The 21,152-nt window shown below is 49.5% G+C and overlaps 1 protein-coding gene across 1 annotated transcript; it reads left to right on the forward strand.

The window, feature by feature from the left end:
• The first annotated feature begins 1,418 nt into the window (after window positions 1-1,418).
• TM9SF4 (transmembrane 9 superfamily member 4) lies at window positions 1,419-20,137 on the forward strand. Its single transcript, XM_069952332.1, has 18 exons — window positions 1,419-1,505; window positions 8,477-8,590; window positions 8,673-8,772; window positions 8,914-9,082; window positions 9,293-9,422; window positions 11,458-11,581; window positions 13,644-13,762; window positions 13,844-13,955; window positions 14,384-14,454; window positions 14,535-14,667; window positions 14,760-14,841; window positions 14,971-15,046; window positions 15,369-15,452; window positions 15,530-15,705; window positions 16,485-16,548; window positions 16,656-16,775; window positions 18,141-18,230; window positions 18,452-20,137. The coding sequence occupies exons 1-18, from the start codon at window positions 1,491-1,493 to the stop codon at window positions 18,599-18,601; spliced, it is 1,929 nt and encodes a 642-aa protein (XP_069808433.1). The 5' UTR covers window positions 1,419-1,490; the 3' UTR covers window positions 18,602-20,137.
• Window positions 20,138-21,152: the final 1,015 nt, after the last annotated feature.

The following is a 21,152-nucleotide window of genomic DNA, read 5'->3' on the forward strand; positions in this document are numbered from 1 at the left end:
GTGGCACAGAGCAGGCAGGGTACCAACACAGGAGGGTCCAGGAGCCCCAAGGTGTCTGCTACACCCCAAGACTGTCAATGGCCGAGACCGAGCTATCGGGGGATCAGAGGATTTGACTATAATCACTGGGCACAAAGTGCCAGCTTCACTGCCAACACAGTGCAAAGCCACAGATACCCCACCGTAGTGTGCCAGCCAGATACCCCACCGTAGTGTGCCAGCTAGATACCCCACCGTAGTGTGCCAGCCAGATACCCCACCGTAATGTGCTACTGCTAGCCAGATACCCCACCGTAGTGTGCCAGCCAGATACCCCACCGTAATGTGCTACTGCTAGCCAGATACCCCACCGTAGTGTGCCAGCCAGAGATACCCCCATATTAGTTCACCGGCCATAGATCCCCCCCATATTACTGCACCAGCCTTAGATACCGCCATATTACTGCACCAGCCTTAGATACCCCCATATTAGTGCACCGGCCATAGATGCCCCCATATTAGTGCACAGCCATAGATACCCCCATATTAGTGCACAGCCATAGTTACCCCATATTAGTGCACAGCCATAGTTACCCCCATATTACTGCACAGCCATAGTTACCCCATAATAGTGCACCAGCCATAGTTACCCCCATATTACTGCACAGCCATAGTTACCCCCATATTACTGCACAGCCATAGTTACCCCATAATAGTGCACCAGCCATAGTTACCCCCATATTACTGCACAGCCATAGTTACCCCCATATTATTGCACAGCCATAGTTACCCCCATATTAGTGCACAGCCATAGATACCCCCATATTAGTGCACAGCCATAGTTACCCCCATATTAGTGCACAGCCATAGATACCCCCATATTAGTGCACAGCCATAGTTACCCCCATATTAGTGCACAGCCATAGATACCCCCATATTAGTGCACAGCCATAGTTACCCCCATATTAGTGCACAGCCATAGTTACCCCCATATTAGTGCACAGCCATAGATACCCCCATATTACTGCACCAGCCATAGATACCCCATATTAGTGCACAGCCATAGTTACCCCCATATTAGTGCACAGCCATAGATACCCCCATATTAGTGCACCAGCCATAGATACCCCCATATTACTGCACAGCCATAGTTACCCCCATATTAGTGCACAGCCATAGTTACCCCCATATTACTGCACCAGCCATAGTTACCCCCATATTAGTGCACAAGCCATAGTTACCCCCATATTAGTGCACAGCCATAGTTACCCCCATATTACTGCACCAGCCATAGTTACCCCCATATTACTGCACCAGCCATGTGACCGGACTTATCAGCCTGTAACAATGGCGCCGCGCTGTGTATGAGGATCAGTCACCAGCACCGACCCCGAGCTCCATCTACAGCACCGGGGCCTGCTCCAGCCGACCCTTGTTCCCATAGCAATAAACCACGGTAGTCAAGGGACTGGTCACTTCCGCTGACGTCACGAGGGACACGTGGATCCAAGATGGCGGCCGTTGCGGTGAGTGCTGGACTCGGTGTTTTCGTCGGGGTTCAGTGGTGAAGACGAAGCGAGAAAATGGGTGTGGGGGGCTGCGGGGGAGACACGGGGGGCGGCGGGGAGGAATGGAGGGGGGAAAGCGGAACCGGAAGTGAAGCTGAGGGGGGTCTGAGATCCCGGAAGTCAGGAGCTCAATACCCCCCATCATATAGACTGTAAATACAGGGGGCACATCCCACCTGAGACCCCCAGACCCCCCCTCACAGTGACTGTATACAGAGACCCCTCCTCATAGTGACTGTATACAGAGACCCCCCCCCTCATAGTGACTGTATACAGAGACCCCCCCCCTCATAGTGACTGTATACAGAGACCCCCCCCTCATAGTGACTGTATACAGAGACCCCCCCCCCTCATAGTGACTGTATACAGAGACCCCCCCTCACAGTGACTGTATACAGAGACCCCCCCCATAGTGACTGTATACAGAGACCCCCCCTCATAGTGACTGTATACAGAGACCCCCCCTCATAGTGACTGTATACAGAGACCCCCCTCATAGTGACTGTATACAGAGACCCCCCCTCATAGTGACTGTATACAGAGAACCCCCCTCATAGTGACTGTATACAGAGACCCCCCTCATAGTGACTGTATACAGAGACCCCCCCTCATAGTGACTGTATACAGAGACCCCCCCCTCATAGTGACTGTATACAGAGACCCCTCCTCATAGTGACTGTATACAGAGACCCCCTCCTCATAGTGACTGTATACAGAGACCCCCCCCATCATAGTGACTGTATACAGAGACCCCCCCATCATAGTGACTGTATACAGAGACCCCCCTCATAGTGACTGTATACAGAGACCCCCCCTCATAGTGACTGTATACAGAGACCCCCCCCTCATAGTGACTGTATACAGAGACCCCTCCTCATAGTGACTGTATACAGAGACCCCCCTCATAGTGACTGTATACAGAGACCCCCCCTCATAGTGACTGTATACAGAGACCCCCCCTCATAGTGACTGTATACAGAGACCCCTCCTCATAGTGACTGTATACAGAGACCCCCCTCATAGTGACTGTATACAGAGACCCCCCCTCATAGTGACTGTATACAGAGACCCCCCCCCTCATAGTGACTGTATACAGAGACCCCTCCTCATAGTGACTGTATACAGAGACCCTCCTCATAGTGACTGTATACAGAGACCCCCCCTCATAGTGACTGTATACAGAGACCCCCCCTCATAGTGACTGTATACAGAGACCCCTCCTCATAGTGACTGTATACAGAGACCCCCCTCATAGTGACTGTATACAGAGACCCCCCCCATAGTGACTGTATACAGAGACCCCCCCTCATAGTGACTGTATACAGAGACCCCCCCCTCATAGTGACTGTATACAGAGACCCCCCTTCATAGTGACTGTATACAGAGACCCCCCTCATAGTGACTGTATACAGAGACCCTCCTCATAGTGACTGTATAGAGAGACCCCCCCTCATAGTGACTGTATACAGAGACCCCCCTCATAGTGGCTGTATACAGAGACCCCCCCTCACAGTGACTGTATACAGAGACCCCCCCTCATAGTGACTGTATACAGAGACCCCCCCTCACAGTGACTGTATACAGAGACCCCCCCTCATAGTGACTGTATACAGAGACCCCCCCCCCTCATAGTGACTGTATACAGAGACCCCCCCCCTCATAGTGACTGTATACAGAGACCCCTCCTCATAGTGACTGTATACAGAGACCCCCCCCTCATAGTGACTGTATACAGAGACCCCCCCTCATAGTGACTGTATACAGAGACCACCCCTCATAGTGACTGTATACAGAGAACCCCCCTCATAGTGACTGTATACAGAGACCCCCCTTCATAGTGACTGTATACAGAGACCCCCCTCATAGTGACTGTATACAGAGACCCTCCTCATAGTGACTGTATACAGAGACCCCCCCTCATAGTGACTGTATACAGAGACCCCCCTCATAGTGGCTGTATACAGAGACCCCCCCTCACAGTGACTGTATACAGAGACCCCCCCTCATAGTGACTGTATACAGAGACCCCCCCTCACAGTGACTGTATACAGAGACCCCCCCTCATAGTGACTGTATACAGAGACCCCCCCCCTCATAGTGACTGTATACAGAGACCCCCCCCTCATAGTGACTGTATACAGAGACCCCTCCTCATAGTGACTGTATACAGAGACCCCCCCCTCATAGTGACTGTATACAGAGACCCCCCCTCATAGTGACTGTATACAGAGACCCCCCTCATAGTGACTGTATACAGAGACCCTCCTCATAGTGACTGTATACAGAGACCCCCCCCCTCATAGTGACTGTATACAGAGACCACCCCTCATAGTGACTGTATACAGAGACCACCCCTCATAGTGACTGTATACAGAGACCCCCCCCTCATAGTGACTGTATACAGAGACCCCCCTCATAGTGACTGTATACAGGAGACCCCCCCTCATAGTGACTGTATACAGAGACCCCCCCTCATAGTGACTGTATACAGAGACCCCCCCTCATAGTGACTGTATACAGAGACCCCTCCTCATAGTGACTGTATACAGACCCCCCCCCTCATAGTGACTGTATACAGAGACCCCCCTCATAGTGACTGTATACAGAGACCCCCCTCATAGTGACTGTATACAGAGACCCCCCCCATCATAGTGACTGTATACAGAGACCCCCCCCCATCATAGTGACTGTATACAGAGACCCCCCCCATCATAGTGACTGTATACAGAGACCCCCCTAATAGTGACTGTATACAGAGACCTCTCCTCATAGTTATTATATACAGAGACTCCTGTTACTGACCCCTCCTCATATAGATACCTTCAGCATCCAACATCCATGAAGGGTTCTGTAAGTTCTTGAGCTTTCGTTATATTCGTTATATTTCGTTATATCAGTTATATTCCTGTATATAGGAGCAGTATTATAGTAGTATATTCCTGTATATAGGGGGCAGTATTATAGTAGTTATATCCCTGTATATAGGAGCAGTATTATAGTAGTTATATTCCTGTATATAGGAGCAGTATTATAGTAGCTATATTCTTGTATATAGGAGCAGTATTATAGTAGTTATATTCCTGTATATAGGAGCAGTATTATAGTAGTTATATTCCTGTATATAGGGAGCAGTATTATAGTAGTTATATTCCTGTATATAGGAGCAGTATTATAGTAGTTATATTCCTGTATATAGGGAGCAGTATTATAGTAGTTATATTCCTGTATATAGGGAGCAGTATTATAGTAGTTATATTCCTGTATATAGGGGGCAGTATTATAGTAGTTATATTCCTGTATATAGGAGATAGTATTATAGTAGTTATATTCCTGTATATAGGAGCAGTATTATAGTAGTATATTCTTGTATATAGGAGCAGTATTATAGCAGTTATATCCCTGTATATAGGAGCAGTATTATAGTAGTATATTCCTGTATATAGGAGCAGTATTATAGTAGTTATATTCCTGTATATAGGAGCAGTATTATAGTAGTTATATTCCTGTATATAGGAGCAGTATTATAGTAGTTATATTCCTGTATATAGGAGCAGTATTATAGTAGTTATATTCCTGTATATAGGAGCAGTATTATAGTAGTTATATTCCTGTATATAGGAGCAGTATTATAGTAGTTATATTCTTGTATATAGGAGCAGTATTATAGTAGTTATATTCCTGTATATAGGAGATAGTATTATAGTAGTTATATTCCTGTATATAGGGGCAGTATTATAGTAGTTATATTCCTGTATATAGGGGCAGTATTATAGTAGTTATATCCCTGTATATGGGAGCAGTATTATAGTAGTTATATCCCTGTATATGGGAGCAGTATTATAGTAGTTATATTCTTGTATATAGGGGCAGTATTATAGTAGTTATATTCCTGTATATAGGGAGCAGTATTATAGTAGTTATATCCCTGTATATAGGGAGCAGTATTATAGTAGTTATATCCCTGTATATGGGAGCAGTATTATAGTAGTTATATTCCTGTATATAGGGGCAGTATTATAGTAGTTATATTCCTGTATATAGGGGCAGTATTATAGTAGTTATATTCCTGTATATAGGGGGCAGTATTATAGTAGTTATATTCCTGTATATAGGAGCAGTATTATAGTAGTTATATTCCTGTATATAGGAGCAGTATTATAGTAGTTATATTCTTGTATATAGGGAGCAGTATTATAGTAGTTATATTTCTGTATATAGGGAGCAGTATTATAGTAGTTATATTCCTGTATATAGGAGCAGTATTATAGTAGTTATATTCCTGTATATAGGAGCAGTATTATAGTAGTTATGTTCTTGTACATGGGCAGCAGCCATCTTTCTTCCTGTCTCTGTTAGGTGAGAGGCGTTATACGTTGGGGATAAAGTTTTGGGAACTCTCCTTGTCCTCGGTGTAGTAATATATCACTGAGATACAGATGAGGTCAGAACAGAATATTGGTGATATATAGAATAGGGGACTATTATACCGCTGTTTCCTTTAACCCCTTCTCATCAGTGATCTTTGTTCTGTATTTGTCCTGATCCTCCATCAACACCCAGAGCTGCGGCCAATATGTGTTCATTGTACTGTGTGTGTGCGCTCGTTCTGGTGGTGTGTGTGCGGTCTGGAGGCATCTATCTGTCTGACGTTGTGTATGCTGTTGGTGTCTCTGTGTTCTGGCAGTGTCGGTGTGTGTGCTGTCGGTATCTTTGTTTGCCTGGTGGTGTGTGTATGCTGTCGGTGCCTGTGTGTGTTGTGTCGGTGTCTCTGGCGCTGTGTGCTGTCAGTGTCTGTGTTTTGGCAGGATGTGTGTGTACTCTGGATGTGTATGTGCGTGCTTTTGTCGTCTCTGTGTGCCGGTGGCATCTGTCTTTCTGGCAGTTTATGTGTCTGTCTGGCAGTGTCACTATGCTCTGGCGGTGTGTGTGCGTGCTGTCGTTGTCTCTGTGTAGCATCTGTTTGTCTGGTGTGTGTGTGCTGTCAGTGTCTATGTGCTCTGGCAGTGTTTGTGCTGTCTGTGTCTCTGTGCGCTTGCAGCTTCTGTCTGGTGGTGTCTGTGCTGGCAGCTTCTGTCTGTCTGGTGGTGTCTGTGCTGGCAGCGTCTGTCTGTCTGGTGGTGTCTGTGCTGGCAGCTTCTGTCTGTCTGGTGGTGTCTGTGCTGGCAGCGTCTGTCTGTCTGGTGGTGTCTGTGCTGGCAGCTTCTGTCTGTCTGGTGGTGTCTGTGCTGGCAGCTTCTGTCTGTCTGGTGGTGTCTGTGCTGGCAGCGTCTGTCTGGTGGTGTCTGTGCTGGCAGCGTCTGTCTGTCTGGTGGTGTCTGTGCTGGCAGCTTCTGTCTGTCTGGTGGTGTCTGTGCTGGCAGCGTCTGTCTGTCTGGTGGTGTCTGTGCTGGCAGCTTCTGTCTGTCTGGTGGTGTCTGTGCTGGCAGCGTCTGTCTGTCTGGTGGTGTCTGTGCTGGCAGCTTCTGTCTGTCTGGTGGTGTCTGTGCTGGCAGCGTCTGTCTGTCTGGTGGTGTCTGTGCTGGCAGCTTCTGTCTGTCTGGTGGTGTCTGTGCTGGCAGCTTCTGTCTGTCTGGTGGTGTCTGTGCTGGCAGCGTCTGTCTGTCTGGTGGTGTCTGTGCTGGCAGCGTCTGTCTGTCTGGTGGTGTCTGTGCTGGCAGCTTCTGTCTGTCTGGTGGTGTCTGTGCTGGCAGCGTCTGTCTGGTGGTGTCTGTGCTGGCAGCGTCTGTCTGTCTGGTGGTGTCTGTGCTGGCAGCGTCTGTCTGTCTGGTGGTGTCTGTGCTGGCAGCTTCTGTCTGTCTGGTGGTGTCTGTGCTGGCAGCGTCTGTCTGTCTGGTGGTGTCTGTGCTGGCAGCTTCTGTCTGTCTGGTGGTGTCTGTGCTGGCAGCGTCTGTCTGTCTGGTGGTGTCTGTGCTGGCAGCGTCTGTCTGTCTGGTGGTGTCTGTGCTGGCAGCGTCTGTCTGTCTGGTGGTGTCTGTGCGCTGTCGTTGTCTCTGTGCGCTGGCAGCTTCTGTCTGTCTGGTGGTGTCTGTGCAGGCGGCATCTGTGCTGGCAGCTTCTGTCTGGTGGTGTTTGTGTGCTGTCCTTGTCTCTGTGCGCTGACGGCATCTGTCTGTTGTTGTCTGTTTGTGTGTTGTCGTTGTCTCTGTGCGCTGACGGCATCTGTCTGTTGTTGTCTGTTTGTGTGCTGTCGTTGTCTCTGTGCGCTGACGGCATCTGTCTGGTGGTGTCTGTGTGCTGTCGTTGTCTCTGTGTGCTGGCGGCATCTGTCTGTCGGTGTCTGTGTCCTGTCGTTGTCTCTGTGCGCTGGCGGCATCTGTCTGTCGGTGTCTGTTTGTGTCCTGTCGTTGTCTCTGTGCGCTGGCGGCATCTGTCTGTCGGTGTCTGTTTGTGTGCTGTCCTTGTCTCTGTGCGCTGACGGCATCTGTCTGTCGGTGTCTGTTTGTGTCCTGTTGTTGTCTCTGTGCGCTGGCGGCATCTGTCTGTTGGTGTCTGTGTGCTGTTGTTGTCTCTGTGCGCTGGCGGCATCTGTCTGTCGGTGTCTGTGTCCTGTCGTTGTCTCTGTGTGCTGGCGGCATCTGTCTGTCTGTTGGTGTCTGTTTGTGTCCTGTCGTTGTCTCTGTGCGCTGACGGCATCTGTCTGTCGGTGTCTGTTTGTGTCCTGTCGTTGTCTCTGTGCGCTGGCGGCATCTGTCTGTCGGTGTCTGTTTGTGTCCTGTCGTTGTCTCTGTGCGCTGACGGCATCTGTCTGTCGGTGTCTGTTTGTGTCCTGTCGTTGTCTCTGTGCGCTGGCGGCATCTGTCTGTCGGTGTCTGTTTGTGTCCTGTCGTTGTCTCTGTGCGCTGACGGCATCTGTCTGGTGGTGTCTGTTTGTGTCCTGTCGTTGTCTCTGTGGGCTGTCGTTGTCCTCATCCTCTGTTTTTCTCTCGCAGGTGAGGTTTGCGTGGCTGCTGCTCGGCTTCTCCCTCCATCATGAAACCACGGCATTCTATGTTCCAGGCGTGGCGCCTATAAATTTCCGCCAGAATGACCCTGTAGATATAAAGGTAAGGTTGTCTCTGGTGTCGTGGCAGGTGGTATCCCACCGTAGAAATAGCTTATAGCCGCCATCTTTCTTCTCCTCCTCAGGCAGTGAAGCTGACCAGCTCCCGCACACAGCTGCCTTATGAATATTACTCCCTGCCGTTCTGCCGACCCGATCAGGTCACCTACAAAGCGGAGAATCTGGGTAAGGGGGCGCTCTAGGCGGTGTGTAATGTATGGCTGGTACCAGCTCACACACACAGTGGTACAGTCCAAACTTTGTTGCTGTGCAGAATAGATGAAACGATGTAGTGAACGTAACACAACTCTTTTCCACCATCACCAGGTGAAGTCCTGCGGGGCGACAGAATCGTGAACACCCCCTTTAAGGTATCGATGAACAGTAACAAGAAGTGTGAGATTTTATGTAACTCTCCCAGCAGCCCCCTTGTGCTTAACGGAGATGACAGCAAGCTGATCGCTGAGCGGATCCAGGAGGATTACTACGTGCACTTGTGAGTGTTAAAGGGATTTTCCATTATCACTGCGTCTGGGGTGGATGAGAACTGCCAGGTCTTCCATGACCAAACTGGTCACTCACTCTGGTCCCCCAGTTAGAGGTGGCTGTGATAGATGTCCTTAATGGGACAATCCATTGATGATCTGTGTAGCGCCACCTGTTGAGGCTCCTGTAATAATAGAAGAATTTATGTCCATGTTTTTAGAATAGCAGACAATCTGCCGGTCGCCACCAGGCTGGACGTCCATCTTGGTCATGAGGAGGACGATAAGAAGAGGGAGCGAGACGTTCAGTTTGAGCATGGCTACAGGCTGGGGTTCACCGACAACAATAAGGTAACTGTCTGGAAGAGGGCAGATCTGTATAGCAGCAACTTTAATTCCCCTCTCTATTCTGAATACACGCATCACCTGGCCGGGAGTGCATATAAATGGGGCTATAGAGAGAGAGCTGTCAGCCAGACGTGTGTGTGGCCGATAACTATTGTATATGTACGACCAGTAGCTATTGTATATGTATTGTATTGTATGTGTTTGGCCGGGAGCTATTGTATGTGTATGACTGGTAGGTATTGTATATGTATTATACATTCATGGCCAAAAGTTTTGAGAATGATACAAATATTAATTTTTACAAAGTCTACTGCTTCAGTTTTTAAAATGGCAATTTGCATGTACTCCAGAATGTTATAAAGAGGGATCAGCTTAACAGCAATTACTTGTAAAGTCAATATTTGCCTAGAAAATGAACTTTATCCCCCAAAACACATTTCAACATCATTGCAGCCCTGCCTTAAAAGGACCAACTAACATTGTTTCAGTGATTGCTCCATTAACACAGGTGTGGGTGTTGATGAGGACAGGGCTGGAGATCAATCTGTCATGATTAAGTAAGAATGACACCACTGCACACTTTAAAAGGAGGCTGGTGCTTGGCATCATTGTTTCTCTTCTGGTAACCATGGTTATCTCTAAAGAAACACGTGCAGTCATCATTGCACTGCTCATAAATGGCCTAACAGGGAAGAGTATCGCAGCTAGAAAGATTGCACCTCAGTCAACAATCTATCGCATCATCGAGAACTTCAAGGAGAGAGGTTCCATTGTTGCCAAAAAAGGCTCCAGGGCGTCCAAGAAAGACCAGCAAGCACCAGGACCGTCTCAAGTGTTTCAGCTGCGGGATCGGGCTACCAGCAGGCAGGTGTGGGTTCATCTGCACTGTGCACTGTGAGGCGGAGCAAGGCCTGGTCTCAAGGAGGGCAGCAAAGAAGCCACTTCTCTCCAGAAAAAACATCAGGGACAGACTGATATTCTGCAAAAGGTACAGCGAGTGGACTGCTGAGGACTGGGGTAAAGTCATTTTCTCTGATGAATCCCCTTTCCGATTGTTTGGGACATCTGGAAAACAGATTATTGGGAGAAGATGAGGTGAGCGCTACCACCAGTCTTGTCTCATGCCAACTGTAAAGCATCCTGAAACCATTCATGTGTGGGGTTGCTTCTCAGCCAAGGGAATCGGCTCTCTCACAGTCTTGCCTAAATACACAGCCATGAATAAAGAATGGTACCAGAATGTTCTCCAAGAGCAACTTCTCCCAACCGTCCAAGAGCAGTTTGGCCATCAACAATGCCTTTTCCAGCATGATGGAGCACCTTGCCATAAAGCAAAGGTGATAAATAAATGGCTCAGGGAACAAAACATAGAGATTTTGGGTCCATGGCCTGGAAACTCCCCAGATCTTAATCCCATTGAGAACTTGTGGTCAATCATCAAGAGACGGGTGGACAAACAAAAACCAACAAATTCTGACAAAATGCAAGCATTGATTGTGCAAGAATGGACGGCTATCAGTCAGGATTTGGTCCAGAAGTTGTATGAGAGCAGCCGGGGAGAATTGCAGAGGTCCTGAAGAAGGGTCAGCACTGCAAATATTATAGACTTGCTGCAGTAACTCAGTCTAACTGTCAGTATAAGCTATTGTTACTCATAATATGATTGCAATTATATTTCTGTATGTGATAAAAACATCTGACAAACACACATAAAAACCAGAGGGCGGCAGATCATGGGAAAATATAAGATTTGTGTCATTCTCAAAACTTTTGGCCATGACTATGTATATGGCCAGTAGCTATTATATGTGTATGACCGGTAGCTATTGTATGTGTATGGCAGGTAACTATTGTATATGTATGACCAGTAGCTATTGTGTATATATGGTCGGGAGCTATTGTATGTGTATGGTCGGGAGCTATTGTATATGGCCGGCTTTACTCCCTATTATGCGTGGTCAGGCTATTATTCTAAGTAGGAGATGTAGAATGTTTGCAGAGATGTCACTAACAAAACCACCTCTTCCTCCTCTTCTAGTTTTACATCCACAATCACCTATCATTCTATCTGTACTTCCATCGGGAAGAGGTCGAAGAAAACCATGAGCCTACGTTTAGAGTTGTGAGGTTCGAGGTCGTCCCACAGAGCATCAAGATGGAAGGTGAGGAGAGCGGAGGGATCTAATACCTGTACCGGGGGCATAGTCATAGGGGGTGCAGAGCTGTTATTTTCCTGTACCGGGGGCATAGTCATAGGGGGTGCAGATCTGGGATTGTCCTGTACCAGGGGCATAGTCATAGGGGGTGCAGAGCTGGAATTGTCCTGTACCGGGGGCATAGTCATAGGGGGTGCACAGCTGGGATTGTCCTGTACTGGGGGCATAGTCATAGGGGATGCAGAGCTGGGATTGTCCTGTATTGGGGGCATAGTCATAGGGGGTGCAGAGCTGTGACTGTCCTGTACGGGAGGCATAGTCATAGAGGGGTGCAGAGCTGTCAATGTCCTGTACGGGGGGCATAGTCATAGGGGGTGCAGAGCTGGGATTGTCCTGTACCGGGGGCATAGTCATAGGGGGTGCACAGCTGGGATTGTCCTGTACCGGGGGCATAGTCATAGAGGGGTGCACAGCTGTGATTGTCCTGTACCGGGGGCATAGTCATAGGGGGTGCACAGCTGGGATTGTCCTGTACCGGGGGCATAGTCATAGGGGGTGCAGAGCTGGGATTGTCCTGTATCGGGGGCAAAGTCATAGGGGGTGCACAGCTGGGATTGTCCTGTATCGGGGGCAAAGTCATAGGGGGTGCAGAGCTGGGATTGTCCTGTACCAGGGGCATAGTCATAGGGGGTGCAGAGCTGGGATTGTCCTGTACCGGGGGCATAGTCATAGGGGGTGCAGAGCTGGGATTGTCCTGTACGGGGGGCATAGTCATAGGGGGTGCAGAGCTGTGACTGTCCTGTACCGGAGGCATAGTCATAGAGGGGTGCAGAGCTGTCAATGTCCTGTACGGGGGGCATAGTCATAGGGGGTGCAGAGCTGGGATTGTCTTGTACAGGGGCATAGTCATAGAGGGGTGCAGAGCTGGGATTGTCCTGTACCAGGGGCATAGTCATAGGGGGTGCAGAGCTGGGATTGTCCTGTACCGGGGGCATAGTCATAAAGGGTGCAGAGCTGGGATTGTCCTGTACCGGGGGCATAGTCATATGGGGTGCAGAGCTGTCAATGTCCTGTACCGGGGGCATAGTCATAGGGGGTGCAGAGCTGTGACTGTCCTGTACCGGGGGCATAGTCATAGGGGGTGCAGAGCTGTGACTGTCCTGTACCGGGGGCATAGTCATAGAGGGGTGCACAGCTGGGATTGTCCTGTACCGGGGGCATAGTCATAGGGGGTGCAGAGCTGGGATTGTCCTGTACAGGGGCATAGTCATAGAGGGGTGCAGAGCTGGGATTGTCCTGTACCAGGGGCATAGTCATAGGGGATGCAGAGCTGTGACTGTCCTGTACCGGGGGCATAGTCATAGAGGGGTGCAGAGCTGGGATTGTCCTGTACCGGGGGCATAGTCATAAAAGGTGCAGAGCTGGGATTGTCCTGTACCGGGGGCATAGTCATAGGGGGTGCAGAGCTGTCAATGTCCTGTACCGGGGGCATAGTCATAGGGGGTGCAGAGCTGTGACTGTCCTGTACCGGGGGCATAGTCATAGGGGGTGCAGAGCTGGGATTGTCCTGTACCGGGGGCATAGTCATAGGGGGTGCAGAGCTGTCATTACCCTGTACCGGGGGCATAGTCATAGGGGGTGCAGAGCTGGGATTGTCCTGTACCGGGGGCATAGTCATAGGGGGTGCAGAGCTGTGACTGTCCTGTACCGGGGGCATAGTCATAGGGGGTGCAGAGCTGGGATTGTCCTGTACCGGGGGCATAGTCATAGGGGGTGCACAGCTGGAATTGTCCTGTACCGGGGGCATAGTCATAGGGGGTGCACAGCTGGGATTGTCCTGTACTGGGGGCATAGTCATAGGGGATGCAGAGCTGGGATTGTCCTGTATTGGGGGCATAGTCATAGGGGGTGCAGAGCTGGGATTGTCCTGTACCGGGGGCATAGTCATAGGGGGTGCAGAGCTGGAATTGTCCTGTATCGGGGGCATAGTCATAGGGGGTACAGAGCTGGGATTGTCCTGTACCGGGGGCATAGTCAGATTTTGATACTAACTCTTTTAATATTGCAGATCTTAAAGGAACGCCAGAGAGGGGCTGCACCGTCCCTGAAGGCTCCAACTCTGCCCCCCAGGAGATTGAGCCCTCTAAGGAGAACAAGCTGCTGTTTACGTACTCTGTGCACTGGCAGGTGGGTGGACATTGATGTATCTGGTGTGGGTGTGGCTGGGGAGAACTCCCTGCAATTAGAATTTCTTCCACCATCTTCCAGGAGAGCGACATTAAATGGGCCTCCCGCTGGGACACCTACCTGACCATGAGCGACGTGCAGATTCACTGGTTCTCCATCATTAATTCTGTGGTGGTCGTCTTCTTCCTGTCAGGTGAGCGCACCACGCATGTACATTGTGCCTTCCACTCCACTCACATCCCAAGCTGCATTTACAACTTTGTAGCTTAAAGCTTTCCCATCTCTCCTTGTATGTTCCTGATGACCTTCATATTCATAAGCTCATTAATGTTGGATCTCATTGGCAGAATTGTGATTGCAGCTTTGGTTGTGATTGGAGCATAAGATGAGTAATGCTGCAGCTTTGGTTGTGATTGGAGTATAAGATGCTACAGCTTTGGTTGTGATTGCAGTATAAGATGCTGCAGCTTTGGTTGTGATTGGCAAATAAGATGCTACAGCTTTGGTTGTGATTGCAGTATAAGATGCTACAGCTTTGGTTGTGATTGGAGTATAAGATGCTACAGCTTTGAGGATGGTGGTGTCTCCTGCTGTACTCAGGCCTTGTCTTTCATTCCCCAGGCATCCTCAGCATGATCATCATCAGGACATTGAGGAAGGATATCGCAAACTACAACAAGGAGGATGACATTGTAGGGTCCCGTTCAGCCACATTGATACAGTGGGTGAGTCGCTTGTTTTCCTCTGACGTTCTCTGTGCTTCTCTCTGCAGGAGGACACCATGGAGGAGTCCGGCTGGAAGCTGGTGCATGGTGATGTCTTCAGACCTCCGCAGTATCCCATGATCCTTAGCTCCTTGTTGGGCTCCGGGATCCAGCTCTTCTGCATGATCCTTATTGTGATCTGTAAGTGTGTAGTGAATAAGGGGGCTATGGCAGGGGGGACAGGCTGGAGACCACCCTGTTGATGATACAGTCGGGTTCTTTGTCTCCTCTAGTTGTGGCCATGTTGGGAATGTTGTCTCCATCCAGCCGGGGAGCCCTGATGACCACCGCCTGCTTCCTCTTCATGTTCATGGGGTAGGAATATCCTATATCTTCTAGCTATTGACAAATATACAACAGGGCTGCCCTTATTTGACATTAGGAAACCTTTCCTTTTACACCGCTGTTATGTTTATTATCCTCCTTCCATTGACAATTTCTCAGGGTCTTCGGAGGGTTCTTCGCCGGTCGCTTGTACCGTACTCTGAAGGGTCATAGGTGGCGCAAAGGAGCGTTTTGTGTGAGTAACAAGTGGTGGTCACCTCCATGGAGCCTCCAAAGCTATAAAAATGCATACATCCTGTCTAATACTCCAGTCACATCCAAATCTGCATGCACAGTCCTGTGAACTATGCAGCGACGCATCCCTGATAGCTGAGATCCTAATATGGGTTATTGTTACCGATCCGTAACACTATGAGCTATTGCACGGAACCAGCAGACAGCTACCCTGATACAGGATGTCCAGCAAATTAGTGAATGCAGCTCTGGAGGTGATTGGAGTAGACTATATGATGCTAATAGAAGCAGAGATGATGTGATGTGTGTCCCTGTCCCTGCAGACGGCGACGCTGTACCCCGGGGTGGTGTTTGGCATCTGCTTCGTGCTGAACTGCTTCATATGGGGGAAGCATTCCTCCGGAGCGGTGAGTCCAGCCTTCCTGGATTTAGTTCCTCATACATGTCCCTTGTGAGGACTATAACCCCCGTCTGTGTCCCGCAGGTCCCCTTCCCCACCATGCTGGCTCTGCTGTGTATGTGGTTCGGCATCTCACTTCCGCTTGTCTACCTTGGATATTACTTTGGCTTCCGCAAACAGCCATATGACAACCCTGTACGGACTAACCAGATCCCTCGGCAGATCCCAGAGCAGCGCTGGTATATGAAGAGGTTTGTGGGGTAAGTTTCATCCCCGTTATTTAGGGGGCGAGGGCCTGGATTTGCAATTGAAATGGGGTGTCCAAATGAGTGGAGGGGCGAGGGCCTGGATGAGCCGTGGGGAGGGGTTCATATGATCAGCGGAGGGGCGAGGGCCTGGATGAGCCATGTTGGGGGGGGGGGGGGTCCATATGATCAGTGGAGGGGCGAGGTCCTGGATGAGCCATAGTGGGGGGTTGTCCATATGATCAGTGGAGTGGCGAGGGCCTGGATGAGCCATGTTTGGGGGTTGTCCATATGATCAGTGGAGGGGCGAGGTCCTGGATGAGCCATAGTGGGGGGTTGTCCATATGATCAGTGGAGTGGCGAGGGCCTGGATGAGCCATGTTTGGGGGTTGTCCATATGATCAGTGGAGGGGCGAGGTCCTGGATGAGCCATAGTGGGGGGTTGTCCATATGATCAGCGGAGGGGCGAGGGCCTGGATGAGCCATGTTGGGAGGGGGGGGGGGGTCCATATGATCAGTGGAGGGGCGAGGTCCTGGATGAGCCATAGTGGGGGGTTGTCCATATGATCAGCGGAGTGGCGAGGGCCTGGATGAGCCATGTTTGGGGGGTTGTCCATAAGATCAGCGGAGTGGCGAGGGCCTGGATGAGCCATAGTGGGGGGTTGTCCATATGATCAGTGGAGGGGCGAGGTCCTGGATGAGCCATAGAGGGGGGGTTTGTAGGCTATAACACGTCTTTCATCTGTTTCTCCCTCGCTGATGTCTGACCCCTCTTATTATCATCTCTTCCTCAGAATCCTGATGGCGGGAATCTTACCATTCGGCGCCATGTTCATCGAGCTGTTCTTCATCTTCAGTGTAAGTTATGTCGTCCGTTGTGTCGATCACTGATGGCGGCCGCTGTCACATGGAGGCTGTGTAAAGAGAACGATGATGTACGATAGGTGTATTTGTCTCTGTTACAGGCCATCTGGGAGAATCAGTTCTATTACCTGTTTGGCTTTCTGTTCCTGGTCTTCATCATCCTGGTGGTGTCCTGCTCCCAGATCAGCATTGTCATGGTCTACTTCCAGCTGTGTGCGGAGGTGAGGAGATGTACACATCTACATACCATAGACTATTGTATCATGGATCTCTAGGGCTAGACAAGGATTTGGGGCTATGGGACCCCGATAACACGCTGTATAAGCCCGTCCTGACACTTGGCGTACGTGTATGTCGCAGGCTGAGGAGCTGGCTGTGTATTACACTCACTGGCCGCCAGATGGAACCACTATTCAGCCATAATAGCCGTATATAGGTGGGTGGAGGCTCCTTATGTCACATGAATGCAAGGTACCGGGTGTTTAAGATGGCAGCTAGGGCCTAGTGAAGACTTCTAGGCTTCCACCTTAGTACTTCTAGTACCCCCTGCCAAATAACACAGCCAGAGCAATACACAGCTCAGGTCAGAATAGGGTGAATAGTGTCATTTTATGTTATATGCAGCATCCAAGGTCCAACGTGTCCTACAGAAAGAGGAGTCCTGATACAGCCTATCAATAGGCAAATAAAGAAAGGTTATGGCTCTTAAAGGGCAACTCTAGTCTTCCAATTATTATCAGCTGCCGTATGTCCTGCTGGAAGTGGTAATCTCTCCAATGTGACAGTGCTCTCTGCTGCCACCTCTGTCCATGTCAGGAACTGTCCAGAGCAGCAGAAAATCCCCATAGAAAACCTCTTCTGCTCTGGACAGTTCCTGACATGGACAGCGGTGGCAGCAGAGAGCACTGTGTCAGACTGGAGAGAATACACCACTTCCTGCAGGACAAACAGCAGCTTATAAGTACTAGAAGACTGGAGACTTTTAAATAGAAGTAAATTAGAAATCTATATAACTTTCTGGCACCAGTTGATTTAAAAAAAAAAAACATTTTTGCCAGAGTTCCCCTTTAAAAGCCATAAAACAAAAATGTTGCCAAAAACAACCTTGGCAGGAAATGCGTTAAAGCGACTCTGTCTCCACAATCTGACCCCCCCAAACCACTTGTACCTTCGGATAGCGGCTTTTAATCCAAGATCTGTCCTCGGGTCCGTTCGGCAGGTGATGCAGTTATTGTCCTAAAAGACAACTTTTAGGGTATAAACACACACACCGTATACGCAGCATATTTCCTGCTGCGATACGCAGCAAATACGCAACTAATATGCAGCAGATTAGATCTAAGTAACGGAACACAGCATCAAATCTGCTGCAGATCTGCTGCGTATACGGTGTGTGTGTTTGTACCCTTAAACTGGCAGCCCTGTGCCCAATGGCCGTAGCCTAGATTGTTTATGCATTAGGCTGGCACAACCTCTCTGTCCCTCCAGGGGTCAGATTGTGGGTACAGAGTCGCTTTAACATGTTGTGGTGAGATCTTTACACGGTCACAAGTATTCCGGTGGTCTTATGGGTGTGTCCCCTGCAGGATTACCGCTGGTGGTGGAGGACGTTCCTGGTGTCTGGAGGATCCGCTTTCTACGTACTGGTTTACGCCGTCTTCTACTTTGTGAATAAGGTAGGTCCGTGTCCCGCCCCTATTCCTGTTATAATGCGTTGACGCAAGTGTAATACATACCGCAATCCTGACCTGACGGCATGTCCAGTTACTTGCACTGATGGCGTCTCTGATCACTGCAACGCTTTCAGTCCGGGACTCTGGACTCACGGTCAGGCCGGGATCTGCATCCGTATTACGTACCGCACAGGTATCTAATCCCCTCCCTGTCTGTCTTGCAGTTGGATATTGTGGAGTTCATCCCCTCCCTCCTGTATTTCGGCTACACTACTCTCATGGTCCTCTCCTTCTGGCTGCTCACCGGGACCATTGGCTTCTACGCCGCCTACATGTTCATCCGGAAAATCTATGCGGCTGTGAAAATAGACTGATCCGGAGCTCGTGCGCAGCACTTCCAGCACAAGGCAGAGCCGGTCTCCTCCGCCAAGACGCCTCCATCACGGGACAGTAACCAATAAATCAGCCACCATCCTCCTCATCCAGAATGTATTCTTTGGTACTGTGTCCATGGCCGGGCCGAGGCGTCGGATCCTGTAACTGCGTTTTAACCTTTTGGTATTCCCATTTTTCAGTGCGGGTTTTTACTTTTTAGCCGGATCATTCCCGTCTTTACCATTCTATCCGCTCCTTTCTTCTTCCATTCTTTTTTCGTTAAATTATTATCTTCATGTGTTATTGATCAGTGGGGGGACGAGGTGCGGGAGACACTTGGACTTCTTGGTGGTTGGGCGTCTGTGGAGGAATCATCGGACTTGTCCACTGGGCACCCAGGTTTTCTACAGTTCTGGTCACATGATGAGCTGGTGGGTACCAGCGCTGCCAACCGGTAATGAACACCAGCGGGTGGGGACATTTTTGCCAAGGACTGTGAATACAATCTGAAGCATGCTTTCTCTGGGGGGGGGGGGCTTAGTCGGGAGGTTCCCTTTGTTGTTCTTTTTTTTTATTTTTATTTTGCACCAATCAAGTCCCTGGCTGAAGAGTGAACTGTTGTGACAGGGAATGGTTTAGTCCCCACATGGTTCCTTCCGCAGAGGGGGGTCAGGCTCACTTTGTTTTCTTAAAGGCACAGGACACGGACTTGGAGAGAGGTTGCGCCTCTATGTTAAAATCTTGATCATTATATAATGAAAAGTTCTGCAACTTTCCAAACTTTATCAGTTCCAGATTTCGGCTTGCTGTCGGCACTCGTATTTCTCACCCAGGAGCTTAAACTCCTCCAAGCTAGTCCTTCTCACAGCTTAGGGTTTGCTACCTTGCATCCAGGGTCCGTTCTTTCCTATCATTGGTTATAATGTGTCAGTCTGTGCCCTGGATACAACTGTACCAGAACCTGAGCTGGGATAAGGATTAGGTCTCGGAATGTTTCCTGATAGCAGACCTCTTGAAAGCTTTGAGGAAGCTGCAGATCTTTTTGTTATACGAGGATTTTATTTAAGTTACAGAAAACTTGGCACCCCCTTTTTAAGGTGGACGACTCCCTGCTCAGAGGAGGCGGACCTGATAGTTTATCGTTTGCTCCACCCACATCTATTATCTGCACTCACAGGAGGGGGGTGTCTGTGAGCCGAGACCAATATGAAGGAATCAGTGTTCCTAGTTCATGGACCCCTCAAATCTATGAGCCCCATCATTACCCCTCCCCTTGGGGTGATAATAGGTTGGCTGGAGTAGAATCCCCACCCCCTTTGATGTTAATATCTGGCGTCCTTTGCATATCTGAGATGACCTCCTATTGGGTCCAGGCTGTCATGGCCGCCTCCTTTTTTGTTAGGGTGATGAGTTCACTTTAAATTATTTTCCAGTTTTAATGAATATTCTTGGAAATTATTGACTTGCCTTGATTTTTTTTTTTTTTACTGTTCATCTTTATGTCCTTTTGTAAATAAATGCCCCTTCAGGTGTTTCATGCTGGTGGCGATCTGCTTTGTAGCAATGACCAGAGCTTCCAGCTGCAGGATTGGGGTACGGCCTGATGACCAGGGCCTTCTCACTGCAGGATTGGGGTACGGCCTGATGACTAGAGCCTTCTCACTATAGGACTGGGGTACGGCCTGATGACCAGAGCCTTCTCACTGCAGGATTGGGGTACGGCCTGATGACCAGAGCTTCCAGCTGCAGGATTGGGGTACGGCCTGATGACCAGAGCTTCCAGCTGCAGGATTGGGGTATGGCCTGATGACCAGAGCCTTCTCACTATAGGACTGGGGTACGGCCTGATGACCAGAGCTTCCAGCTGCAGGATTGGGGTACGGCCTGATGACCAGAGCCTTCTCACTATAGGACTGGGGTATGGCCTGATGACCAGAGCCTTCTCACTATAGGACTGGGGTACGGCCTGATGACCAGAGCTTCCAGCTGCAGGATTGGGGTATGGCCTGATGACCAGAGCTTCCAGCTGCAGGATTGGGGTACGGCCTGATGACCAGAGCCTTCTCACTGCAGGATTGGGGTACGGCCTGATGACCAGAGCTTCCAGCTGCAGGATTGGGGTATGGCCCGATGCAGGATTTATATTGAGATACTATACTATAAAGGAGAATTTTATTTCCGTTATCCTCTTCTATCTTGATAACCCATCACTCTTAATCCCCCCCGTCCAATACTTAGAAAGGGTGATACAAGAGAACAAAAAAAACAAAACAGTGCCACACCTGTCCACAGGTTGTGTGTGGTATTGCAGCTCTATTCCCATCAGTAAAGCTGAGCTACAGCAGCAGACACAACCCACTGATAGGTGTTGCTCTAATCATGTCCTTCAGTATGTCATGAATAACACTTTACGGTACTGCTGCAATCCTCTTAACCTGGAGGGCCGTTCATGGAATGGACCATGAGGCTCCTAAAATGTAAATGCCATGTAGAGTATTGATCTGTAGTGTCTGGGCCCATAGAGCCGAAGTACCTGGTGCAATACACACC

The sequence above is a fragment of the Dendropsophus ebraccatus genome, chromosome 14, assembly GCF_027789765.1.
Source record: "Dendropsophus ebraccatus isolate aDenEbr1 chromosome 14, aDenEbr1.pat, whole genome shotgun sequence".
NCBI classification, from domain to species: Eukaryota; Metazoa; Chordata; class Amphibia; order Anura; family Hylidae; genus Dendropsophus; species Dendropsophus ebraccatus.

Excerpts from the sequence above, each read along its gene's own strand:
- TM9SF4 (XM_069952332.1), top strand. Across the intron at positions 11,582-13,643 it reads ACAGAGCATCAAGATGGAAG|ATCTTAAAGGAACGCCAGAG; the intron begins GTGAGGAGAGCG and ends TTAATATTGCAG. Across the intron at positions 16,776-18,140 it reads ACTTCCAGCTGTGTGCGGAG|GATTACCGCTGGTGGTGGAG; the intron begins GTGAGGAGATGT and ends TGTCCCCTGCAG.